At 43.3% G+C, this 23,160-nt stretch overlaps 1 protein-coding gene across 4 annotated transcripts in view; it reads right to left on the reverse strand.

The window, feature by feature from the left end:
- Positions 1–3,791: 3,791 nt before the first annotated feature.
- Positions 3,792–23,160, reverse strand: part of nrp1a (neuropilin 1a) — a 131,967-nt gene continuing 112,598 nt past the window's right edge. For 3 of the 4 annotated variants that reach the window (XM_088071748.1, XM_042510845.2, XM_088071747.1), the window contains 10 exons: positions 20,700–20,844; positions 16,147–16,478; positions 13,741–13,885; positions 10,510–10,620; positions 9,761–9,811; positions 6,769–6,912; positions 6,382–6,659; positions 6,174–6,270; positions 6,008–6,061; positions 3,792–4,966 (listed from right to left, as the gene is read on the reverse strand). In XM_088071748.1, the coding sequence (XP_087927874.1) occupies positions 4,680–4,966; positions 6,008–6,061; positions 6,174–6,270; positions 6,382–6,659; positions 6,769–6,912; positions 9,761–9,811; positions 10,510–10,620; positions 13,741–13,885; positions 16,147–16,478; positions 20,700–20,844 (1,644 nt within the window). In that variant the 3' untranslated portion in view covers positions 3,792–4,679. The remainder of the gene's footprint in view (positions 4,967–6,007; positions 6,062–6,173; positions 6,271–6,381; positions 6,660–6,768; positions 6,913–9,760; positions 9,812–10,509; positions 10,621–13,740; positions 13,886–16,146; positions 16,479–20,699; positions 20,845–23,160) is intronic. The other variant, XM_042510846.2, reaches the window with a different exon arrangement.

Consider the following 23,160-nt stretch of genomic DNA (forward strand, 5'->3'; position numbering starts at 1 on the left):
TGCTGATATTCTTACTTTTGTCTCCCATTCAGAGCCGGAATTTAAATTAAACTATAAATCCATCTCAGGTTCACATTCTCCAGCATTCAAAGTCATTTCCTGTCAATGTCCCGCCAAAATAACACACCAGCGCTGTAGGATGTGGCCTTAGATGAAAAAGAAATCAGTGATAATGAAGACTAAGCGTAATTTCTGCTAATGACAGACCAACAAGAAAAGCAGCTGAGCGGCTGAGTGTAACTCACATCAGCTTCTCATTAGTGGTCAGCACCCGCCCTCCGCTCCATGCCATGATTTCCACCGCTGTTTACCACTCTAATAGGTGGAGAGTCCTCACATTACAGACTTCACTGGAGTTGTTTCCATCTGCTGTGGGCATTAACATTCACCATTTATTACTCGCTGTCAGAGTAAATGAGCTAATCAGTTGCATTTTCTCTGCTATTAAATCCACCACAACAACCTAACGGGGAACACCGACTAAATTAAGAATTTCAATATGTTATTTCCACAGCAGTAGAAAGTACAATCAATATTTGTGAGAATGAGGTACTCCCACTAAAAGACAGAAACCAGAGAAATAACTTGTGAACTTGTGATATGATAGGCTATAAAGTCTCTAAGATAACAATGAATGGGAGCCTGATCTTGTGAACCCACAGAATGTTTGTTTTCTTTCGCGTACCTAAATGGGGGCAACGGAGGTCACAGCAAAATGTATTTTAGCCACCTAATAAAAAAAACAACCTAAAAATTAAATTATTTTTCTATTTGGAATATTTTCACTGTTTCACCTTAACTGATGAAGGCAGCAGTAGATTAGCTTCTTCCATGTTTTAAAATGAATTTTCGTCAGTGGAGTCTGGTGGTTTTGAGGTAAAGGCTTCTGTTTCCTGAGAGGATTGGCTGTCTGACGTTAAGGTAAAGTAGTGAAAATATTCTATGTATAACATACGCTTGAACAGATATTGATTATTCAGGTGGGCCTTAATTTGGGTTGCTGAAAACTAACCATTTGAAACAGCGTTTGTACATGATGGAAGGTTTTTCTACCCAGAAATTATTATAAACAAAGTTTGGGATTCAGTCTGTACTCTGAGCATTCCCCGGGGTGCTCTCAGTGTCATAAATGACGTCTTTCCCAACTCATTTTCTATGGAGCAGCTCCGAATTTTTATTAACTAGTTTGATTTCGCTGCTGTTGGGTGGAAACTTCCTTTCTCCAAAATTGCTATTTTTCAGCAGTTAGAAAAAAATTATGTGTTTTAAAAAGGATCCAATGGAGATAAGAGGTTTAGTCAATAGCTTTAGGAATAAATAAATAAATAAATAAACACTTCATTGGTTGAGAAATGGTGGAGCCCACTGACAGACATAGAATGAAAAGATTAGAATTAATTTATTTAAAAAAAAAAAGGAAAAAAAAGAAAATAGTGAAATGTGAAGATACAAGGTTTGCGCCCGACAATGACGAGTTTTAGCACTCTTGTATTTGGAGAGAAAGTTGTTCATGTTTATCAATATGATGATAACATATGAATTTTGAAAATGGGTGTACTTCCCCTTTAATTGCGTTATAATTGATAAGCAACCAAATAAATGATCAGCCTCCTTCATATGAAGATGCCTTTTATTTTTGTATCTTTGGAAAGTGATGGCTGCGAGACAAGACAAAATGTTTGTTTTTACATCACTGTCCCGCTGTAACAGGCTTTCACATGACTTTGATGCAAAAAGCAGATGTTGCTTCAAAGAGCTGCATGTGAGGCTGCTGGTTAACCCTTTACAGCACGGCTGTGATGTAGATCTGACTGAAAAAAAGCTGGAGTTTTCGGATCACAACACAAATATTCCCTTTTCTTTTTAAGGCCTTGCTGTTTATTCATTTTTTTTCCTACAACAGCAAATTACAGAAGCAGTATTGAAAATAAAAGTCTTATTTTCTTCTGTAAAAAACAAAACAAAATCTGCACAAAATTTGAATGACAGTACAAAACGAAGCGTTAATATGCCATGTAAATGGACGGGGAGGGACATAACTGTTGGAAAATCTTTTATGCCTTTTTCAATAATGAAAACATTTTAATATTTTTACATTTCAGAATTATATCACATAATCTGAAACTATATATATATTTATAAAAAAGATGAAAGAAATGAACACGTGTTTTTTGTGTTTTTGACTTCCTTCAGTTTTTTTTCTTCTTTTTTTTTTTGCAAATGAACGCTATAAACACATAAACCTCTTAAATATATTTATCAGTGCAACATTGTTTGTTTTTGAGTCCACGCTACAGTATCCTTTTTCTCTAGTTTTAGCAGACGGCGCTGGAGCTACAGTCCTCCGTAGCCATGGAGCGCGTACGGAAAGGTGTAGAGGAGAGGGAGGTCAAATCTGAAAAAGAACAAGCTGAGGATGTGTTCACCACGGCACGACACACAAAGCACACAGATGTAAAGAAAAAAGAAAAAAGAAAAAAAAAAAGACGTCACCCATTGCAGGATCAAGTTTTTGATTGTTTGATCGTGGTGCAGAAAAACCACTGAGTTCCGGTCCTGTGGGTTCTTGTGTCCTGATACTGTCAATCTCGCAGGGAGTTCACACAGAGTCCCTTCCCCTTGTAGTGTCTAGTGGTGGGATTTCCCCATCAATCCAATCTGCAAACAAGAGTCTCGAAGGAGATTTGAAGAGTTCACACTGAGGTGATATTTGCACTTCTTTTAAGCTTAAAAAGAGATAGAAAAACACACTCTTCTCTACAAGCGTCCTATCATCCACCCCCCCCCATACCTCCTGATTTCATCTCCGGGCGCTCTGACGGGGCAAAGCAAGCGCTCCTCTGTGAGTGACGGCCACTGATGAGCTGTGGCCCTAAAGTGTGTGAGTGAGAACCCCTCAGTGGACAAGAAGGGGGTGACCATCCTTTGGTAAAGCCGCGGAGGGGGGAGGCCAGGTGACCTGATTCAGGTGACGCCACTCCATTTCCCCCCCGCTGTACCAGTGTCCCGTCCTAATGACATCAGCTCTGACATCACAACGTTATGGCTGCTACACGTGAAACACGTAAAAACTCTTTGCGGTCCGAGAGGCCTTAAGCTACAATACAGCATGTGAACAATACAAACTGGGTTTTTTCTTTTCTTTTTTTTTTTTTTTTTTAATCATGAGACAAACGTGTCTGGCTAAAGTAATGATAGCACCATTCTTCAGTTAGTGTGTTTAACCCCTCGTTTAATAGGCTCCTATCATGAGGGAGTCAGTAACAAAGTGCATTCAAGCTGCATTGTCCAGATAGCACTTCTTCAGTGAACAATCCACAGTGACGTTTGGAGGTGATAAGCGAGGCAAGGTGTTAGCTGGAGCAAAGCAATGATGATTGGGTTTTTTTTGGTATGCTGGCAGACATTTGATATATTTTACCACCTCCTCTGCCATCGACGTGAACGTGTTCGATGTGAAAATGTTGACCAGTCAAACTCACAGCAGAGATATGATGAAAGTATGAAAGATTAGCTGAGATAGAGCTCATCAAGTCAGATGTTTTTTTTTCTTTTTTACATTTTTTTGTGTTACCTTTCAATTCATTCGTCCTTCGGCGGTTTTCGTAAAGTGGGCGTTTTTTTTTTGATGACAGATGGCTTGAATGCACATTGAAATCACCGTGACAGCACACAAATCTTACTCGTCTGAGCAAAAGTGATCTCAAATGAAAAAACCGTAACACTGCACCTTCCACAAAACAGTCAGAAGATTGTATTTACACACACAAACGAACCCGTGAAAAAAGGGATACTGCAGCTTTTTTCCTTTTTACTTTCTTTAAAAAGGGCAATAAAATATATTAAAACTTATTTACAGTGTGTGGTTTTTGGACAGAAAAGAACAAAAAAAAAACCCCAAAGCGCTGTGATAGACTGTTCTCCTGTTCTGCAGGTATTTATAAGATAATGTGCCCCTGTTTCCTGTTGTTATAACTTAAGCAGAGTACAGTAAAAAACACCCAGATCAACAGAGGCGGCCAACCGAAATGTACTAAAGGCACTGTCAGAACCATACATTGCCACGAATGGGACCGTCACTTTAGAGTGACAGAGGTCAAAGGGGGTAAGGGTACATGTTTCAGGGTCATGGGTTATGGGCACACCCTGTATATGCCACTCCACTGGCAAATCTACAGTTTTTGCCGGATATGGTTCATTTAGGATTCTGATACGTCTCTTTAAAAACTTGAAAATAAACAACAGCCTTCATGAACTCATAATAATAATAATAATTAAAAAAACAAACATTTCTTTCCCAGAAAACGATAAATACTTTAAACATTATTAATAAATTGGTCTCAACACCAGCATCCGATTGTAAAAATGAATGAAAATCAAAATAGAAAATTAAAATATCATCTAAATCATCTGTACATATTTTTTTCTGTATTTTATTTGTACACAGTGTCCCCTACTGGTAGGTTCTTTTTACTGCAGCTCCTGAGAAAAGCGTGGATCAGTCCAGACCTCCCATTGGTTCCTGAACCTGTCCCTCATCCAGCGAGTCGAGGGCGTTGGCAGTCCTTTGAGCCTGCCTACTCGTGGATATACGGGAGGATATGACTACAGCCAGTTTTGTGTGGCGCTCTGCGAGCTCTGCACGTCATACAGTCACACCGAAAGCACCCAGTCTGAGCTCACGCTTCTGAGTATGAGCTCTGTACATTGAGTTTGTCCTTCTTTAGCTTCACACCGTCCACTAGTTCAAAGTTATAGTTCTCCAGGGCCGATAAGTTCCTGTCCGACATGCCTCCGTGTGAGCAGGCGCAGTACAAGACCACGCCGCAGATGGCGCCCAGGAACACCCCCAGGGCGGACATGGCGATGATAGTTATAAGGATGGGGTCAAGCGTCTTCAGCATGTTGCCTGCTCCGCTTATCTGATTGGTCTCCACAAAGTCTGGGTATTCGGTGATTTCCTCAACTGGACGGTAAACAGAAAAGGAGAACGATATGTGGGTTACAACCGGCGTGGGACCTAGAAAATCTGGCACCGCCAGGCCCCCAACCCCAAATATTGGTATTTTTATTGATATCATCTTTTATATTTGTTATATTTTTTACAAACAAGAACAAGAGCTAACGAGAAATCAACAAAACTATACAACTTAGCAACAAAGGATAACATAAAAAATAAGTAAATAGCAAATTTGCAGATTTTGTCTTCTTGTTTTTGGACTGTGCCCTAGATAGCTTTTGCCTTTTCAACTCCACCATTTACCGTTATGGTAGATTTTTTGCAATGACAAATGAACTAAACTAAACTAAACTAAACAAAAATAAACTAGAAAATAAAATAAAATAAAAAAATATCAGGGGGATTTGTCGGCCCCTGACTACATCCTAGGTGGCTGCCTATGTTGCCTATTGGAAGATAAACCATTGAGTGCAACCAACTGGCAACCTCCAAGACTTAAAAAATGAAGCCAAATACAGAAGAGCCTAAAACTACAATATCTCAAATGGTCACTTGAGACTGGCTCCCTGGCTCTCCATGTTAAAATGTTCAACTTTACAGCAAAAATAATCATGTTTACCGTCGGGTACAAAAAAAGGTTTTGGTCTCTAAAGGTAATTTTGGCAATTTTGACATTTTTTTTCTTATTTTTTTTAATATCTCACTTTTTTACATTTTATTAATGATTACGGTTATGCAGAATTACTGGCAGGCCACTTTAAGTGACATGCTGCCGATAGCATCCTTGGTTTCTCAGTTAGATCCACCCCTTATTCCTCCATAATGCCAGCCATTTGCCCAAATATGGTCTCTTCTGGCTCCGAAGAACACAAGACGGCAACTGATAAAATACTGAAGTCGAGGTTTAAAAATGGGAGTCCACAAATCAATGGGTAGCTACTTCCATTATCCTTACTGTCTATGGGCACAACTATGATGAATCTGAAGGAGCTCAACCGGCTATAAAAAAGACAATGCTTAATACACCATCTATAAGAGATGACTTACGGATTTCATTGAGGCGATCCTCTGGTAGCATCGGTTCAGTGGGTACGTCAGGATCTGTAGAGACAGAAATTCTAATTAAATCTAATGTCAGAAGAAAACTGTTTAGCCACATTTCAGATCAAGACGTGAATGCCGGCTTTGTAACTATGACCACTAAAAGCCTCACCTTTGCAGTCCGTCATGCTGAGTCCATTGAGAACCTTAATGTCATCCACAGCAATGTCTCCCCAGCTCTTTCTCTCCACCAGACCTTCGATCACCACCTTGAAAAAAAAAGCACAGTGACTTTTTGGCAACCTTTTCTTGAATGCCACAATGGAAAGAGCACGGGTGTGGTGGTAAAAGCTCAAACAAGTCAGACAATTTTGATTTACCTGATAGGGTTTATTGGTGCGGGGCACAAGGACACGACCTTCCCTCCAGCGGTTGCCTTGGTGACCGCTGACGGTCCACAGCAGGATGTCGGCTGGTCCGTCAACTGTCTGTTTGCGCTGTTTGATATGCAGCGTGCCGATGTGCGACCCGAACATGTGGTACCAAAAGGACACACATAGGTCTGAATCTGGCGCGCTGACCACGGGGCTGACCAGACGAGCCACCTCGGTCTCTTGGGGACTTGCGGCTAAAGTGTAGATGAAGTTCCCTGATCCACCTGTTGGATAAAAAAAAAAACTTGTATTACTGACTGACAAAAAGGCTGAAAGGAAACCTTCGGCATCAAGACATCAGCCTAATTAGGCGGTACCCTCAAAGGGCCTCACCTGTGTGGTCCATGTTAGGTCCTGTGTTTAGGGTCGGGGTACCGCTAGACTGGATCTGCCACCTAGAGCCAGTGTCCTCTGATGTCCAGCTGCAGAAGGACGGGTCATTGGCCCAGCCGAAGTCACAGGCAAACCACAGAAAAGCTGTTGAAGAAAGGTCACATGTAAGGAAATCTCATTTCATCATCCTCCTTATTACAAACGGGTAAATCGCCGAGAGCTCTGGGCTTTCACCGAACAATGACCTGAGGGGCTGTCATGACATGACTGCAGGCTACACTTTGGGGCTTCATTCACCCATCCTGATCAGCTACAAGCACTAGAGGGCAGCAAAGAACTATGGGATGTAAGCTTAGAGTCCCATAGCTGGGGAAGACCAGAGCTCAGGAGGGAGAAACAGACTGGGACAGTTACAGCTCTAACATGAGAAAAAGAGTGAGCCGACGGCATAGACCTCATGTAGACCTTATATCTCAGCGCCAGTTCATGATCTCTTTTAATGAACATAACAGGGTATATAAAGGAGGTATCGAGGTATATAGAGGAGATACAGAGGGACACTGAGACCAGCACAAAGACAGGGACAGAGGAAAAGGAAGACGGGGTCTGGACATGGTGTCCAGTTGAGAAAGCAACATTCATAGCAACCCGCAGAGAGCTCGGGATTTTAATGAGAGCAGGGACTTGAGGTTTGAAGACAGCTATGGTAACGGTGCCGGGGCCCCATTCCAACAATGCAATCCCTCACGGACACACGCCGCGCTGAAGGAGCCTCAGAAGAGGCAAGAAAATGTGTGGGAGCTCAAGCTTTTTCAAATTGGATAAAGAAAGACTTCCAAAGGAACACAAGGGAGCGAGATGTTTGGGAATGTTCGCCACGGCCTCAAACTCAAGCATGAGATGCCTTTGGAGATACAGTGAGGCGGCTCTCCAAAACGACAGAATACATGTGCCAATATTCCCTTTAATAATGGGAAGGTTTTAACTAGCTTCTGCAGGCAACGACTCTATTTACCCATTAAGCACAAAGGATGGAATTCCCATGTGGAACCGCATTTCAGACGCCAAGCCATGTTTTTTTTTTTTTGTCGAGACGTCCCATTCCCAATTAAAATGACTTTGGTTTTTTCTTTTTTTTCCATTCTTGGGCGGCTTTGACTAAAGCGACCATCAAGCTCTGGATAAGATGAGCAGCCACATGACTCACTTGGCCATTTGATGAAAAGGAAAAAGAGACTTTTTTTTTCTTTTGCCGAACACCAACAGAAACTACGTCCTTCGAGATTAGAGAGCACGGCACGCGCACACCCAAACAGACGCATGCAAACACACACGGCTGATTAGCATGCATGGTTTCAGAGTCTTGAAATGAAAAGTCAGACAGATAAGTGTTTGCCCACAGAAAAGTAGTTATGTTCATACACATGCAAATATGCAAACACCTGCACCTCGACTCTCATCTATTATCAGAGCCGGCGCCCCGGCAGACTGCAGACAGAGCCAGCTGATAGAGTGAAGGGGGCTGGGTGGAGCCTGTGGCCCATTAGCCAAGGTCAGACTGGGGCACAGCCTCTCAGCTGGCTGCTGCCTCATCAACCCGCTATAGGAGACGGCACTATATGTGTGCACGCATCTGTGCATGTGACCTCGAAGCACACCCAATTTCCTGTGGTCGTTTGCATTGTGCTTCCTTGTTTTCTGTGTTGTGTGTTTTTGTGTGTGTCAGTGTCGGCCCAGTGATTAGTGATTATGCTGAGAAGGCAGCAACAGAGCACCAGTGCTAATCATCAGCTAGGCCCCGCATCACGCCGCCTCCCTCACCCTGTCAGCAGGAGCCTCTCAGGGCCATATCATCAGCTTTAATAACAGACACACATCAGAGGGGAGAGGCGCCTAGAGCTGGCAATCATTAGCTGAGGTACGCTTCTTGATAAATCTATGGAAATTAATTCGCAAAAGGGCTTGAGCAGTTTAATATTTACTTTGTGTTTTAACATTCTGGCATTTAATTTTTAAAGGGAAAGCATATTTTTCTTCTTACTTGAGGTGCTGTTTATCAATATAGATTGTGTGAGTGTTGGAGATTTAGGTTATGGAGGTGTCTGCCTTCTCTCTAATATAATTGAACTAGATGGCAATCGGCTTGTGGTGCCAAAAACAAATACATTTGAAAAACTAAAGAGCAATGTCTCTTTTCAGAAATTTGAACCTGGTTACTCTGGATAATCTGCAGACCTTGTTGCGAGCAGTTTCATGTAGGAACTATTTTCTTGCTACTGATCTACATCTTTCAACCATATCATTGTGCAGAAGGAAGTGTACACCTACTCATGGAGGCAAGGTTTGTGCTTGTGACAGTGCATTACTAGCTAGTTTAGTGGTGCTAGGTAAGCTGACAGCAGATGTAAGCACTAGTTGGCTACTACGGCTTGGTACACACTGCTTCCAGCAGAGAATGGACCAGCTCTAGAGTCTCTAACAGACTCTCCACGCTGTAGTTCCACTGTACAATAATTAAATGTAGTGCAGAGTCCTCACTTTTTTTTCATTTTGTATTATTTATCCACTTATATTATTATTATTTTTTTTTCCACAGACGTGCTCTACACGACCAAGTCAATCAGCGCACATTATCAGCCTGAAACTGGCCCAAACCACTTTTTCGGGACCCGTCGGGCTTGGGTTGCGATTGAGAGCTCCAGTCATAATTTTTGGAAAGAGACATTGCTGTTGAGGTTTTCAAATTAATTTGGCGCTTTGAAGCACCACAAGCTGAGTGCCATCTGGTTACATTATATTAGAGGGAAGCCAGACATCTCTATGACTGATATCTCCAACACTCTGCAACTCACACCAAAACAATCTGGGCTAATAAATAGCACCACAGGCAAGAGGAAAAACATGTATTTTTTATTTAGGGCGAACTGTCTCTTAAAAGATGTCACATTCAGCCCTTAGTAAGAAATTTAAATATTAGTAATTTTTTGCTCACCTGGTATTGTATCCACCTCGGCAGTAGTAGTCTCTGGCATCGTGGTACCACCTGTCACAAAACATTAGCATGGTTAGCTAAGCCTGGCAAGTTTCCTTTTAAATTATTGTACTCATGCACTTAATGTATCCATGCTAGCTAAATCTTGCTAATCAACACATGCCTCGTCTTTCTGTTCATTCTTATAAGTCCCCTATCTCTGTATATCTACCACAGCGCACTTATGTAACACTTCCAAAACACGTGACTGAGACGGCGCCATGCTCATCATTGGAGACTGCTGGTTAATGGGGAGTGCAGGCAGCAGTGCAGGCTCAGAGAGTTACTGGGTTAGTGGGAAATGAGGTCAAGAGGAGTGAGTGGAAAAGACGGTGCAGGAAGACGAGGCAGGTGGGAGATGAAAGGACAGAGAGAGGCAGTTGGTTAGAAGCAGGTGCACGTGTGGATGTGCACATTTGACGATCTCTGGAGCAAGTGTCACAATCCTCTAATGTGAGTTTGCGGAGGTAAAAGGGGATATAGGCTGAGGTGGGGAGGTGAGAGCTACAGGTGCAGATAATTAGAGCTGTGCATGCACGCATGCTTGCAAGTGTGCACAGCAGGTATCAGCCGCAGCATTGAGTCAAACTATAGGAGAGAGAGGTGAAGCTGGGAAAGTGGAGCAGGGAGAGTGCGAGCCATGGCAGACGGGAGAGCAAGAGGGGGGCGAAGGGGGTTTGGTTGCAGTCTCATGAGGGCGATGTTAGCACCTGTCACGTCGTAGTCATCACCTGTGCCGCTGTGGCAGCTCGCCTGGTCGTCGTCGCACTCGTCGGACGGAGTAGTGCTCGGGACTACTGTGGTGGGCGGGAGTGTCGGAGCTGTGAAGGTGGAGAAGAAGAGAGACAGCAGACCACACACATTACATTAGATTTCTAATTAAGCTTTAAATTTGACTTTTTTGTATAAAATGTTGCAACTTTATTTTATCCTGTTAGGTAATTGTGCAATAAGGTAAAAAGGTAATAAGCATTTAAATTCTTGAGTTATGGCCAAAAACATGTTTTGTGAGGTCACAATGGCCTTGACCCAAATTTTAATGAGTTCAATTTTAAGAAAATTCCTTTAAGGCCTTCTTGAGGCATTGGGTACACTGGAATTAGATGGACATATTGATCTTGACTTTTGAACACCAAAATTTAATCAATTCATCCTTGAGTCCAGGTGGACGTTTATGCCAAATTTGAGGAAATTTCCTCAAGGCTAAAGGCCTTTTTGAGATATAATGTACAATACAATGAGATTAAAGCAAGGTCACAGTGACCTTGACCTTTGGCCAAAAAAATCTGACAATATTATCCTTTAGTCCAAGTGGACGTTTGTGTCAAATTTGAAGAAAATCCTTCAAGACGTTGCTGAGATATCACGTTTCAAAGAATGGGGCAGAGGGACAACCCGCAAATGTAATGTTTTGGCCAGAGCTATCACCGGCACGAAGTAAAAATTTGAAACAAACATAATTTCTGTGTTTTCCCATAATGTTCAGAAAAAGTATTCTGATGTGGATTGTTATTTTTTGCAGAATATCACATTCCTGTTGTTGGGTCCGATCACTGTTGAAGCATGTTCTTCCTTTAAATGATGCACAAAGCTTCAGAAGGAAAATGCTGCATGCTTTGAATCACACTGCATTCATTTGGTGGAATATTTTTGTCCAGAGAGACTAAGAATAAATCCATTTAAACATGATGGGGACAAAAGACGGAAACTGGGCGCGAATATCTCTCTGGCTTACAAGCAAGCGCTCTCTGTGCCACAAAGGTCCCTTTTTTTTTTTTAGAGACGTACTAGCGTTGGGTGTAGATGTAGTCTAAAAGGGTGGGTTTCCAGCCTGCTTCCTAGCTTAAATAGAAAAAAGAAAAACACTGAAATATGTATTCAGGGGCTCAGCATGCTCTGCCCACACTTACACACTGGGCTTCAATCTAGGCCTGAGCTATTAGCATCCCTCCTTTTATCATGCTGTGGAGGTGTGGGTGTATAAATAGAGTCGAAGCTGCAGCAGGGCTCGGGCGGCTGGAACTCAAAGATGCAGAAGCAGGGCTGTGGATTGGCTATAGGCAGGGCCCCTGGTTGCCATAGTGGCCTATCATTATGGCCGTGGCCACACTTGGATGTGGGCATGCTCCTAGATCTGCTCCACGCTCCGCTGCTGCACAGCCGTTCCGCGGTGTGTGTGTTTGTGTGTGTTTACACTGACTGAGTGATGAACGGGGAAGAGGAGAGAGGTGGAGAGAGAGGCATAGGGGGAAACTGCCTGAAAAATGTATGTGCACAATATCGGTGTGAGTGTGTGAGCCGCTGCTCTCACTCTCTCCCTCAGCTGGATGAAATATGAGGCAGATCAGCCCCTGTCAGATTCAGGGTGGGGAAGGTCAGGGATGGGGTCAGCGCTGCGTCAGGGGAGCCTCTCACAGAAATGAGGATTTAGCCCTCCTGCTATGGCCACACACACACAAACACACACACACTAGCACAAGCACCTGTGTATGTGTCTGATTGTGTATACATGCTCATAACCACATATTTGGCAGGGTGATTGCGGTCGCCGCGTGTGTGTGTGTGTATGCGTCTGTGTGAGTATGTGTGTGCTTGGCATTAACACCAAAAACAAGCATTATCATCTGACTAAAGCTCCCGGTGGGAGTCCATGAGGCTTACAACGGAATGGGCCTCCCAGAAATCCAATATGTAAATCCACTTAGGGCGAGTGCGCTACACACTCTTATATCGCTGAGCTGTTTCTGTGCTACATCAGCTCTGAGAGAGACAAGAGATAAAGAGCAGAGAGGAAAAAAAATAGGGGTAATTTTAAAGATAGGGAAACGTGTGCGGCCCTTTGAAAGAAGAAAGATGTGTACGGGGCTGGGAAGATGTGGGCCAGGCTGCAATAATCCGACTGGGCCAGGTGGGCTTTCATCTGATCCCCTCTAGAAATGGTGAGCTATGGGGGCAGCTTTGATGTAACAGGGAGACAAGACAACTGTCCCATGTAGGGATAAAGACAGGAGCTGGACAGCTGTAGACTGAGCACAGGGAGCACCCACATCTTTAAATAACCCCGAATTTTGGCAAAGATGTGAAGCTACTCACAGCCGTGTCATGAGCTTGGATGACAGACGGCTTACCTATGCGTGCGTCAAGACATGTCAGATGTGAACACGTGTAAAGCGAGGTCTGTGAATGAAGGCTCAGAGAGGTTGTTATCACGAGTAGAACATTAACATTCTGTCTAAGAAAACGCCAGGAGTGAAAATTTCATTGCCACGGTTCAAAGCATTAGCACAGCTGGAAATGTCATCAGCATGGGAGAAAAGGTTTCACTCTGGGTAGTAACTTTACTGCCACGGGTAGAAGTGTCCTTACTGCTGGTGGAGAGATCAGCACCACAGGTAGAAATGCCACTGCTATAGGCAGAAATTATACTGCCTTCTATGTGTATTTTGCTCCAAATCTTAAAGGAATACTTCACCCACAAAATGATCATTTATTTATCAGTCACTCACCTCATGTTATTTTGAATTTCTAAATAATTTTTTTTGTTTTTCATGCATGCCTCCACAAGAATCCAAAAATTGAGAAAATTCTTGATGAATTGCAGTAAATGGGGTCCACGTTTGACAACAGCAAAACTATGACAAAACATCTGTTTACAAACTCTTACAAAAGTTGTGCAGCGTTATTCCCCATTTGTTTATTTAGCAATAACTGATTAGATTAGTTCACAAATAATAACAGCAGTTGATGGTCTGTTACCTAGCCAGCTTTTCTTCGGATTCTTTGGTCATCATAAAGACGTGAGAGAAACAAAGTCTTCTTCACAAATTCAAGGTAACATTAAGTGAGTAATTGACTATTTTCTAATTTATATTCCTTTAAATGGTACTTCAGACTGAGCACAGACAACATGACAGACAGAGTTAATAGAAGCTCCAGTTTACCTTCAATCTCGCAGCCCAGGAGCTCAAGTCTCAGGCCCATGCCAGCAGGAGTGGCCCTCTCTGGGTAGATCCTGATGAACCGGGTCAGCAGGGGCTCCACCGTCCTCAGCTCGGGAGTGTCGTAGTTGCTATTCCCTTCAAATATCTGGCAGGGAAAAGGAGAAAATGTGGAAGGACAGAGACAGAGAGAGTGAGTCAAAAAAGGCAATATAGGTGATAATGTGACTGCTGGGAGTTTGATACAGCTCTTCAAAAGCAGATAACCCGAGGCAGACTCATCCCTGCCTCCTGAAAACCAGAAGCGGGGTGGACGGGTGGCGTGTGCCGGGTATGTGGTGAGAAAGAACAGAAGATGACCAGATCTCTCTCATCTGGCTGACATCTAAAGCATGGCTTAGGCAAGTGAAGGCAGGGGAGGGGGGCAGTGGCAAACACACACCTCTGTCAAAGGCAACTTTCCTTCAACTCTGCCTCACATCGTCCTCGAGTGGAGGAATAAACGAGGGAAAAGAGAGGGATGCAAGAGCAGCAGCTAAGGAGGAGGTAGAGGATTGATGGAAGTGGATTAATGGGTGTGATCACGTGAGAGAGCCTGGTGCACCTTAGATGCTGGGAACCTCTCAGGCGAGGGGAGAGAGGCGGCTAACTAGGACAAGAGGGGGGATATGGATCCTCCTTACTCCCTTCATAAATCAACCATCAGCCCATCTGGATCAGATTTATGCCCTGTCAGGGACGCTTGTAATTGGGGACTAGCTGTTGCAGCTCCTCTTGGAGGTGTATGTGATTGTGTGTGTGCTCATATATATCTATACATTATTTGTGGGGAAGCAAGTGTATGCATTGAGCAAAGTGTCGGCGTGTGTCTTCGGTGCGTGCGGTGACACCGGCAGATAAATCGTGGGTCACTTTTCCATGTTGCCCGTTCTTTTCCACTCTCTCTCATCCTCGCCCCCCCCCACCTCGACACCCTTCACCCCTCCTTCCTCTCTGGAGAGGTTTCACTATCCATTCAAAGGGCTGAACGGTGCGTGTCGCACAGAATACAAAGCAGGAAGGGAGGACTGGGAAAAGGCTCTGAGAGACTTGAGATGCTTATCCTAATGCGATTCAAAGCACTGCTGAAATTGACTCACAACGACTCCTGAATGACTCACAACTGCCAGGCGCAACGCTCGGGTGAAAATTGACTAAATGCGTCATAATCGCAATCGATGCTCTGATGTATCTGGGAGACATTTTTAGAAGCGTGTATTCAAATCATTTTTCACTGTGCGGAAGGTAAAAACTATCTTTTGGTGAGTGTTTGAAATCAAACCAATTCCAAGACATTTCCTTGAGAGGACGCTGCCTCAACATAAAGACAGCATTTGGTAAAGTAATGCTTCTGATTTGTTAGGAAAACTGAACAAATATCCCGGCAACAGAAGCAGGCTGTTCTCATGCACTGTTTTTATGTTTTCCTGTGAAAAGTAATACACCAAAATTGAGCCATATCCTTTGCAATCATGAGCCATAATTGGTGTATAATGCACGTTCTTGAGCAGGATGCAATCATGTGGCCAATGCCCTGATGGGAGTGAAGAATAAAGATGAAAGCGATCCTGTCAGGAGGCAGGTTGGAGTGGTGGATGGGTCGAAAAATAAAGGACGTACTCCAGGACTTTGCCCGGGAGACCGGTGATCAGAACTGTGTAAACTTTCAGTGAACTTTGAGTCATAACCCTAACCCTAAACCCTTTAAGGTACGTTGTCACCGTGTTTCTTTTCCTAAACTTAACATCAGCAACTGTTCTTAGACCCAACAACTGCAACTTTATGTTAAATATGTAACGCTACTCATGGAGTGCTAATATGTAGGATATCTTACGAACCACTGTATCCTGTATTCCCAGGTTAAGTGGTTGTCTTTAAAGGGTTTAAGACTTTTTTAAATTAGCACTATCATATTTACAAAGCAGTTCTTGGCCTATTTCCAGCATATTTATATGTCTACATTAGGCAAAACATATAAAATGGCTATTCACTCCATTCATGGAACTTGTTCTTATTGTCTATACCTGAGTTTCATACAAAGTTTGGCAAAAGAGCCTTTATGTCTGCAGCTCCATATATGTGCAATCTTCTGCAGAAAGACTTAAAGCTGCACTCATTGGTTCCTCTCGGCTGTTTCAAAGTGCTGTTTCAGGGCTTTTGTATCATCTTCAACGTGCCAATGTCAGGGAGTATCTTGGCGGTTCGGTTCTTTTACTTTTTCTTGTTTGATATTGCTTGTTTTGTAGCTGAATATTTTAATTTTGTATTTTATTTTCTATGTTGTCTGACTTTTACTTTCAAGAGGTTTTTCTGGTTAAATAAATAAAATGAAGATACACTGACAGAAGAGATGCAAAGAGAACCTCTCACCTTTGGCTTGTTCCCACTTGTGTCCAACACCATCCTGTAGTCAGAGCCGTTGTTGCTGTAGCCGAGACGGAACTTCTTCATGAAGACTTTGTTCTCTCTGTGTTTCCCTCCCTGGATGATTAACCCCTTCACCAGCTTCTCCTCACCAAGATCCACCTGCAGCCACTCGCTGGTGAAGGGCTGGGGCTGCGGCAGCAGGGTCCATCCCGTCCTGCTGGTCAGCAGGCGGGCGTTCTCTGGTACCCAGCTCCGGTCCGTGTGCGAGGATGCAGTGATCTGGTTGTCGGTGATCAAACCTGATACCATACCCAGCATGCCCGAGCACGGGTACTCTGAAAGGGAAAGCAAAAGGTGCTTAGCTTTTTGATACAAACTAATGAAACCCTGCAGAGATGATGGGCAACAGGAGACTTGATCTATATCCAAAGGCTTGATGTTCAACATCATTTACACTGCCACAAGTCTAGTTTGTTGAGTTTGAGGTTCATATAGGGGCAGCGGGGATGGTGAAAGTCAAAGTGAGGAGGACAATTCCCCAAACTCTTTGTGATGTTGCTGTGATCTCTCCCTCTTTTCTCTTTCTCTCTGTCTGCAGATCTCATGCATACTAATTCCTCTGCCTGAAGCGGTTGTCTCCAGGCAGCCAATTAAAAGCCTCCTCTCTGTTGGTGCTTCCACGTCCTGCATTCTGGGAGTGCTTTTTCTTTTCATCTCCCTCATCCAACCCCTCCTCCCTCTATAGACTCCCATATACCAACACAGAAAAACACATTCTCTTTGTGTTTTATCTACGGCTGCACTCATCTACCTTCTGCTCCACAGCTGTCAACATCTGTGGGAATGTGTCTTTTAACACCTAGTTGTTTCCTGTCCGCATTTTCAAACTTTCTTTTCCTTCTTTTATTCTTCTTCTCTGATCTTACCTGCTCATAACTCTCTGTAGGTTTTAGCATCTTTGGATGCGTTTCTCATTTGTTTCACAAAGGAAACAGCTGTTTTCTTATTTTTCTCATCCTTTTCTCTTGATGACATCCCCCTATATCAAGAGCTAAACAGGGTAACAACCTGTTGCTGCAGCTCGGACGCATTTGCATGTTTAAATACGAATTTCTTTACTTTCCACAGGTTGTCACATTATTGCAATTGCAAAGTATTCTAGTGGCATGCTTGCTTAGCTTTGCTAGTGTCCCATATAATTAAATGTTATTGATTGTCCTTGGAAAACAAAAACAAAAAAAAAATACTTTGAACTAAAGGGACAGTTCACCCAAAATCAAAAACACATATTTTACCTCTTACCTGTAGTGTTATTTTTCAATATAGATTGTTTTGATGTAAACTGCCTAGTGTTGGAGACATCAGCAAAAGAGATGTCCGCCTTCTCTCCAACATAATGCATCTAGATGGCACTTGGATTGTGCCAAAAAATACATTTGAAAAACTCAACAGCAATGTATCTTTCCAGAAACCTGCTTACTTAAAATAATCCACAGAACTTGCTGTGAGAAGTTTCACATAGGACCAATTTTCTTCTACTGAACTACATCTGCTAACAGTATCACTGCGCAGAAAGAAGAGCACATTTACTCATGGCAGAAAATTGCTTGTGATGGCTTGAAATTTAAGTATTATCACTTCAGCTGTAACATAAGGTAGTTCAGGGGTGCAAGGTGAGCTAGCAGTGGATGTGCACTTCATTCTGTGCTGTGTAGTTCGGTAAAATAGTCCTTACATGAAACTGCTCTTAACAAGGTCTGTAGATTATCTTGAGTGACTGGGTCATGATTTCTGGAAAAAGACATTGCTGTTGAGTTTTTTAAATGTATTTTTGGATGCTCTGAGCACCAGAAGCTGAGTGCAATCTAGTTTCATTATACTGGAGAGAAGGCAGACATCTCTATGGCCGATATCTCCAACACTCCAAAACAATTTAAATTGACAAATAGCACTACAGGTAAGAGGAAATATATATATTTTGGATTCTGGAATCCCTTTAACCCACCCTCCTTTCACAGGTGGTCCAAATAAAAATAAGGAAAAGGACTATTTTTATTGCTACACTTTCGCATTAATTTGGACATGATGCTTTGGAGGATTTATTACACTAATGGTTAGCCAGACTGTTCTGAAGATAGGCAGCCAGGATTGTTTTTTAGGTTTTAGTTGTATACCGAGGAGTGAATTGTGCCTGGATTCTTTTTTCAAGAGTGTTCCTTTTTAAAATCTCTACAATGACCAAAAAGATGCCATTAGATGCATGTATTATTTGTTCATATTTTTGTAACATTTAGTAGTACTAACAATCTGTAAAATTTTATTGTTCTTGTGTCCCGTGGGTGTAACAGGAGAATATACTGGAGCTCACAAAAGTTTCTCCATGATGTAATTACCACCAGAGTTCTGACACTCAGCAGCTTGCATTAAGAGTAAATCTTCCTCTCTGTCTCTCCTCTCACACTTAATCCCAAGACACTGAGTCAGGGACCTGTGGTAAGCAATAACATATTTACTATCTGGCTCCCACGGAGGGATAAATCCAGGCATTATTACATCTTCTGTGTCTGTGTGAGACAAAGTGCGCACTGTACCGCTGCAGGACTCAAGAGCGTAGCTGCATCTGGGAAAAAAGAAAAAAAAAAGCGAGACTTGGGAGAACAAGGCTTCATTCAGACTTGTATTTCTCTTTCTGGCTATCTCCTATGCAGAGCCGTGAGAAGAATCTCTGGTCCTGCATTCTTGAAAATTAGATCTCAAAGAAGAAACGCTGGTGGTGTGGAAGCCTCTCGACTGTTTTTCGGGATTCTTCTACCTTCTTTCTTTCGTCTTCAGCCAAAATCTGCGTGAGAGCGGTCACTGTAGAGCAAAGCTACGGCACAACATCGCCTTTGAAGTGAGAGGATATGAGAGAAAGGTACATGTGTGTGCGCGTCTGATCTGAGTTTAGACACTTGGGTGAAGTCCCCGGGTCATCTGGAGCTCATAATCGACTTCAGCTGCGATCATAGGAGCTTCGGAGACGGCGCACACGCGACGACACACCCAGAGGAACAAACGTGTGTGTGTTTATGGACTGTAGATGATGAAACATGGCGGTGTGGGCCACACTCAGGGTTTGGGTGGAGCATCAGTGGTTCATCAGAGATATTTATACACCGTGGCATATTTACAAACAACAGGGCGGTGGATCTTTTTTATTAATGAGTAGCTGTTTGTATCAACGGGGACACGCGACCATGGTGATTTAGGGGGAAAACATCTTGCAACATTCTGGGGTAAAAGTCCTCTAATCTGTGGAATTATGGTCTTGACATCCAAAGTTTGGAATAGTTTATTATAGCTCACATTTTGGTGCACTGTATAAGATGCAACTACAGCAGGAAAGATGCAACCTCCCAGGAACAGTGGAGATTCACTAAAAAGTTCAGATTTCTTTCAGCAAGTTTTTTTTTTCCAGCAAGTTCTGGTATCAAAACTTCAGGTAGTACAGAGTGAGTCACTGAGTTTATGCAGCCCTCGAGAGCCTCGCCGCTTCTCCCTGCGAGCTTGCAGTGAAGCTGGCAGTGACTTCATAGCACCCAGGGGGTGCTGACGTCCTTACGGAGGCCCTGCGGTGACTTCAGCTCTGTGATGTGTTTACGCTCTGTGCAGCGGTCTGGTCGTGCGCCTGAAACACACGCCCCAGCTGTAACCCTGCTGTACCCACAGTGCCCTCTGCTATTACATGAGCTGCCACACATATGTAACGCATAACTCCGTGCACACACAGAACTCTTGAGCACATTTGGCTGGCTGCAACTAATCCTGACCCTCGCTGTAATCCAAGGCTTAATGCTGAACTAACAACGCCGACAACAAACTGCTTTTTTCCCCCTGTCCTTGTAAGATACACAAGTACAGAGGAACAGAACACACTGGCGAGCACTAATTAACAGTCAATACACATGCTCATGAGGCAAAAGAGATGCACACAGATGTGCTAAAACCATATGAAAGTAAGCCACACACACACACCAGTCATTAAAACAACATCGACAAAAAGGCAAAGAGATTTACCAAAATCAAAGCTCTGCAATCAGAAGACAGGCTGTGGCTAAAGAGGAGGCAGAGAGCGGCCCGGCAGGAGGGATGGGACCTTATAGATCCCACCCAGCTCCGGCTCGCTCTGCCTGCCAGCTGTTGGCTCCATTTATATTGAATGAGGTACATCTAAACATGGGGTAACATAAATAGGTAATCCTCCATCATGTGCCACTCCTCTATTATGCAGCAGCTAGCTTTAGCCTGGGAGCAGGACTCTCGCAGAAACAGAGCGTCGTGTCAACACCTGGCAGTGTTTGTGCAGCAGAGGGGCAAAGTGTGAAACAGGAGGAAAGGCAGAAATCCTAAATAGGGTGGCGTCATGAGATTACTGCATTTGAAGCTGTATCTGATTAGAATGTGTTTCAGTGGTAGCTGTGAGCAAAGATAGAGCTGTGTGTGTGTGTGTGTGTGTGTGTGTGTGTGTGTGTGTGTGTGTTTGTATGCAGATCGGCAGGGATCTCAGCAGTACCAACCTGATATCTTACATCCATACACTTCGAAGCGCAGCGCGATGCCTGTTTCCCAGGTAACCGGACGGATCCGGACGAAGCGTGTCAGCGTGGGTTTGGGCAACATCGTCTTGGCAACGTCTGTTGGGTTGGTGTTGCCTTGGAAAACCTGCGATAGAGGCAGAAGGTGTGTAAATTATTGACGTGTTGAGTTGAGAGGGTGGAAGTTTGTCTGAGACCTTGGCTGCTCTGAGTCGAGGAACAGAGAGCCGAGGCACATGTTTTTATTATTACACTCCTTTTGGTGCACAAATGGAAGGACTGATGGGATTTCAGATCACTGGATTTGTCCGTCATATGATTTATTGTAAAATATAAAGAAATGATTGATTGATGAAGGCACAGCACATATAGTCAAATCTAAACATTTAAAAATAAAACTGCAGGAGCTGTGTGATTGTGTGTTGAGTAAAAGTACTGACACCTGAAGTAGCGTTTGAAATAACCAAAAGGCCACCTCCATGACTGAAAAATTAGGCCGATGTGGAAGTGTGAAATGACCACGTGAGGCCGGCTCCAAGAATTAGTGAATCCCCATAGACCCCAATGCTGAGGTGCCCAACTTTACAGCAGAAACAAACATGCTTACAGACTGGTACAAAAAAAGATCTTGGTCTCTAGTTTATTACAACATTAATGTTAAAGCTTAAAGTTATGAATAATTAAGTGCGTGGCCTCTTTGAGTGACAGGTTGTTGTTGTTTGTTGACAAGTTGCTACCATGGCAACAATGTTGGTTAGTTAACATAACCATGGCATAACCTCAGATTCACAGAAAAAAAGATGTAGCTATACTTGTTGTTACTTCAGTCTGTTTTCAGTTCATTAAAATTAACATTTTGGTCACCAAAAAGTCTTCAGCATTTGATTGTACTAAAAGACCCTCTAATGAGTCGGATGTTTAGTTTTTAAGGTAAGTTAATTTTATTTTAATGGTTTTCAGCTTTTTTTTTGGTAATAAAAATTAGTATTAGCATTATCACAGTTAACGTCATCTGTAAAACCGTGTTAACCAAGCTAGCAACTAGCATTAGCATTAGCTTTACTCTCTCATCCACATATGGCGTCCTTTGACTCCAAAAATTCCCACATGGCGAAAATGCCAAACTTGAGGCTTCAAAACAGGAATCCACAAACCACTTAGGTAACATCAGGGTGGCTATGTCCATTATTTCATACACTCTAGGGGCAGTGATTCTCCACTAGTCTTGCCTGGGGGCCACTTTTGCAAAATGGCAGGAGGACAGGGGCCAGTTAATAAACTCATTAATAATTGATATAAAAATGATTAGCCAAGACATTTGTTGGGGGTCTGAGGGACCCTCCAATGGTTCTTTAAAAAAAAAAAAAAAGTTCTATTTTGATGCTTTTTTAAAAAGTTGCACTCTGGCAGCTTATTTACGTTAAAAGTACAAAAATAAAATTCACAGTGTGAAAAAAGTCACTGTCATTGTCGATTAGAAAAGGGTTGGCGGTCCACCTGGCACCCTATCTGGCCTCACAAGCTGCGTATCACTGGTCTACGGAAATGACACATTTAAAAGGACAACAGTGCTGCTACGTTGTGTCGCTTTTAAACATGAGACAAATGTCATAAATGTGAGACAGACTGAACTGATTTAACCCGTCACCAATGAAACTGCCCTCACACTTCCTCTTGGACCACATGTAGCAGCACAAAGAGGCTGCAGTCTGTGACTGTGAAACCTGAGGCAGTATGTGTAACTCTGACAAGACCAGATTGGCTCAAGATGTCCTTTTTCCGTCCTCAGATTTGGTGGAGGTTTTTACTGCAGTGTCTTGTTTAAAGGTCAGAGATGCCACTGTTCTCCCTTGGGGTCAGTTGACAGTTTACTAGCGCCATATGAAGAGGCCTGCCACCCAGCAAAACAACTCCCAACAGTCCGTCACAGTTCATTCTGGGTAACTGAATTACACCAGTGACCTCCTGACCTCCTGACCTCCCCAACAGAGTATCTGTGGGGCAGAGAGCAGTCCAGCTGAGAGGAACAGGATGGACAGAAAGGTTCAGCTAATCTAGGATGAACTAAAACAACACCAGGACTGATCCATTAGTCCACACAGCCTGCTCACCCTCTGCAACCCAGTCCCAGAGCAATACCTGTCACCCACGTCACTAAGGGACTGCAACAAAGTCATCCACTCTCTTAAATGTCACACCGCGTCTCCTCTCCACTTGCGAACTATAAAGTGGCTTTTTCCTGCGCTGCGCTAAGATGCCAAACTGCAGGCTCAGCATGTAGCAAATGGTGCCCCTCCGCACAAAAGCACTTTAGAGTCCGGAAAAACACAGGCTGGGCTTACCACGGCACCTTTAAGCCGCCACTTTACAGAAGGGACTGTGTACTTTGGAGAGACCATAAAATAATCAGGCCCGGGGCATGTGTACATAGCAGCACAAACAC

Source organism: Plectropomus leopardus, chromosome 21, assembly GCF_026936395.1.
Source record: "Plectropomus leopardus strain MGB_pleo_1.0 chromosome 21, ASM2693639v1, whole genome shotgun sequence".
In the NCBI taxonomy this organism is placed as follows: domain Eukaryota; kingdom Metazoa; phylum Chordata; class Actinopteri; order Perciformes; family Serranidae; genus Plectropomus; species Plectropomus leopardus.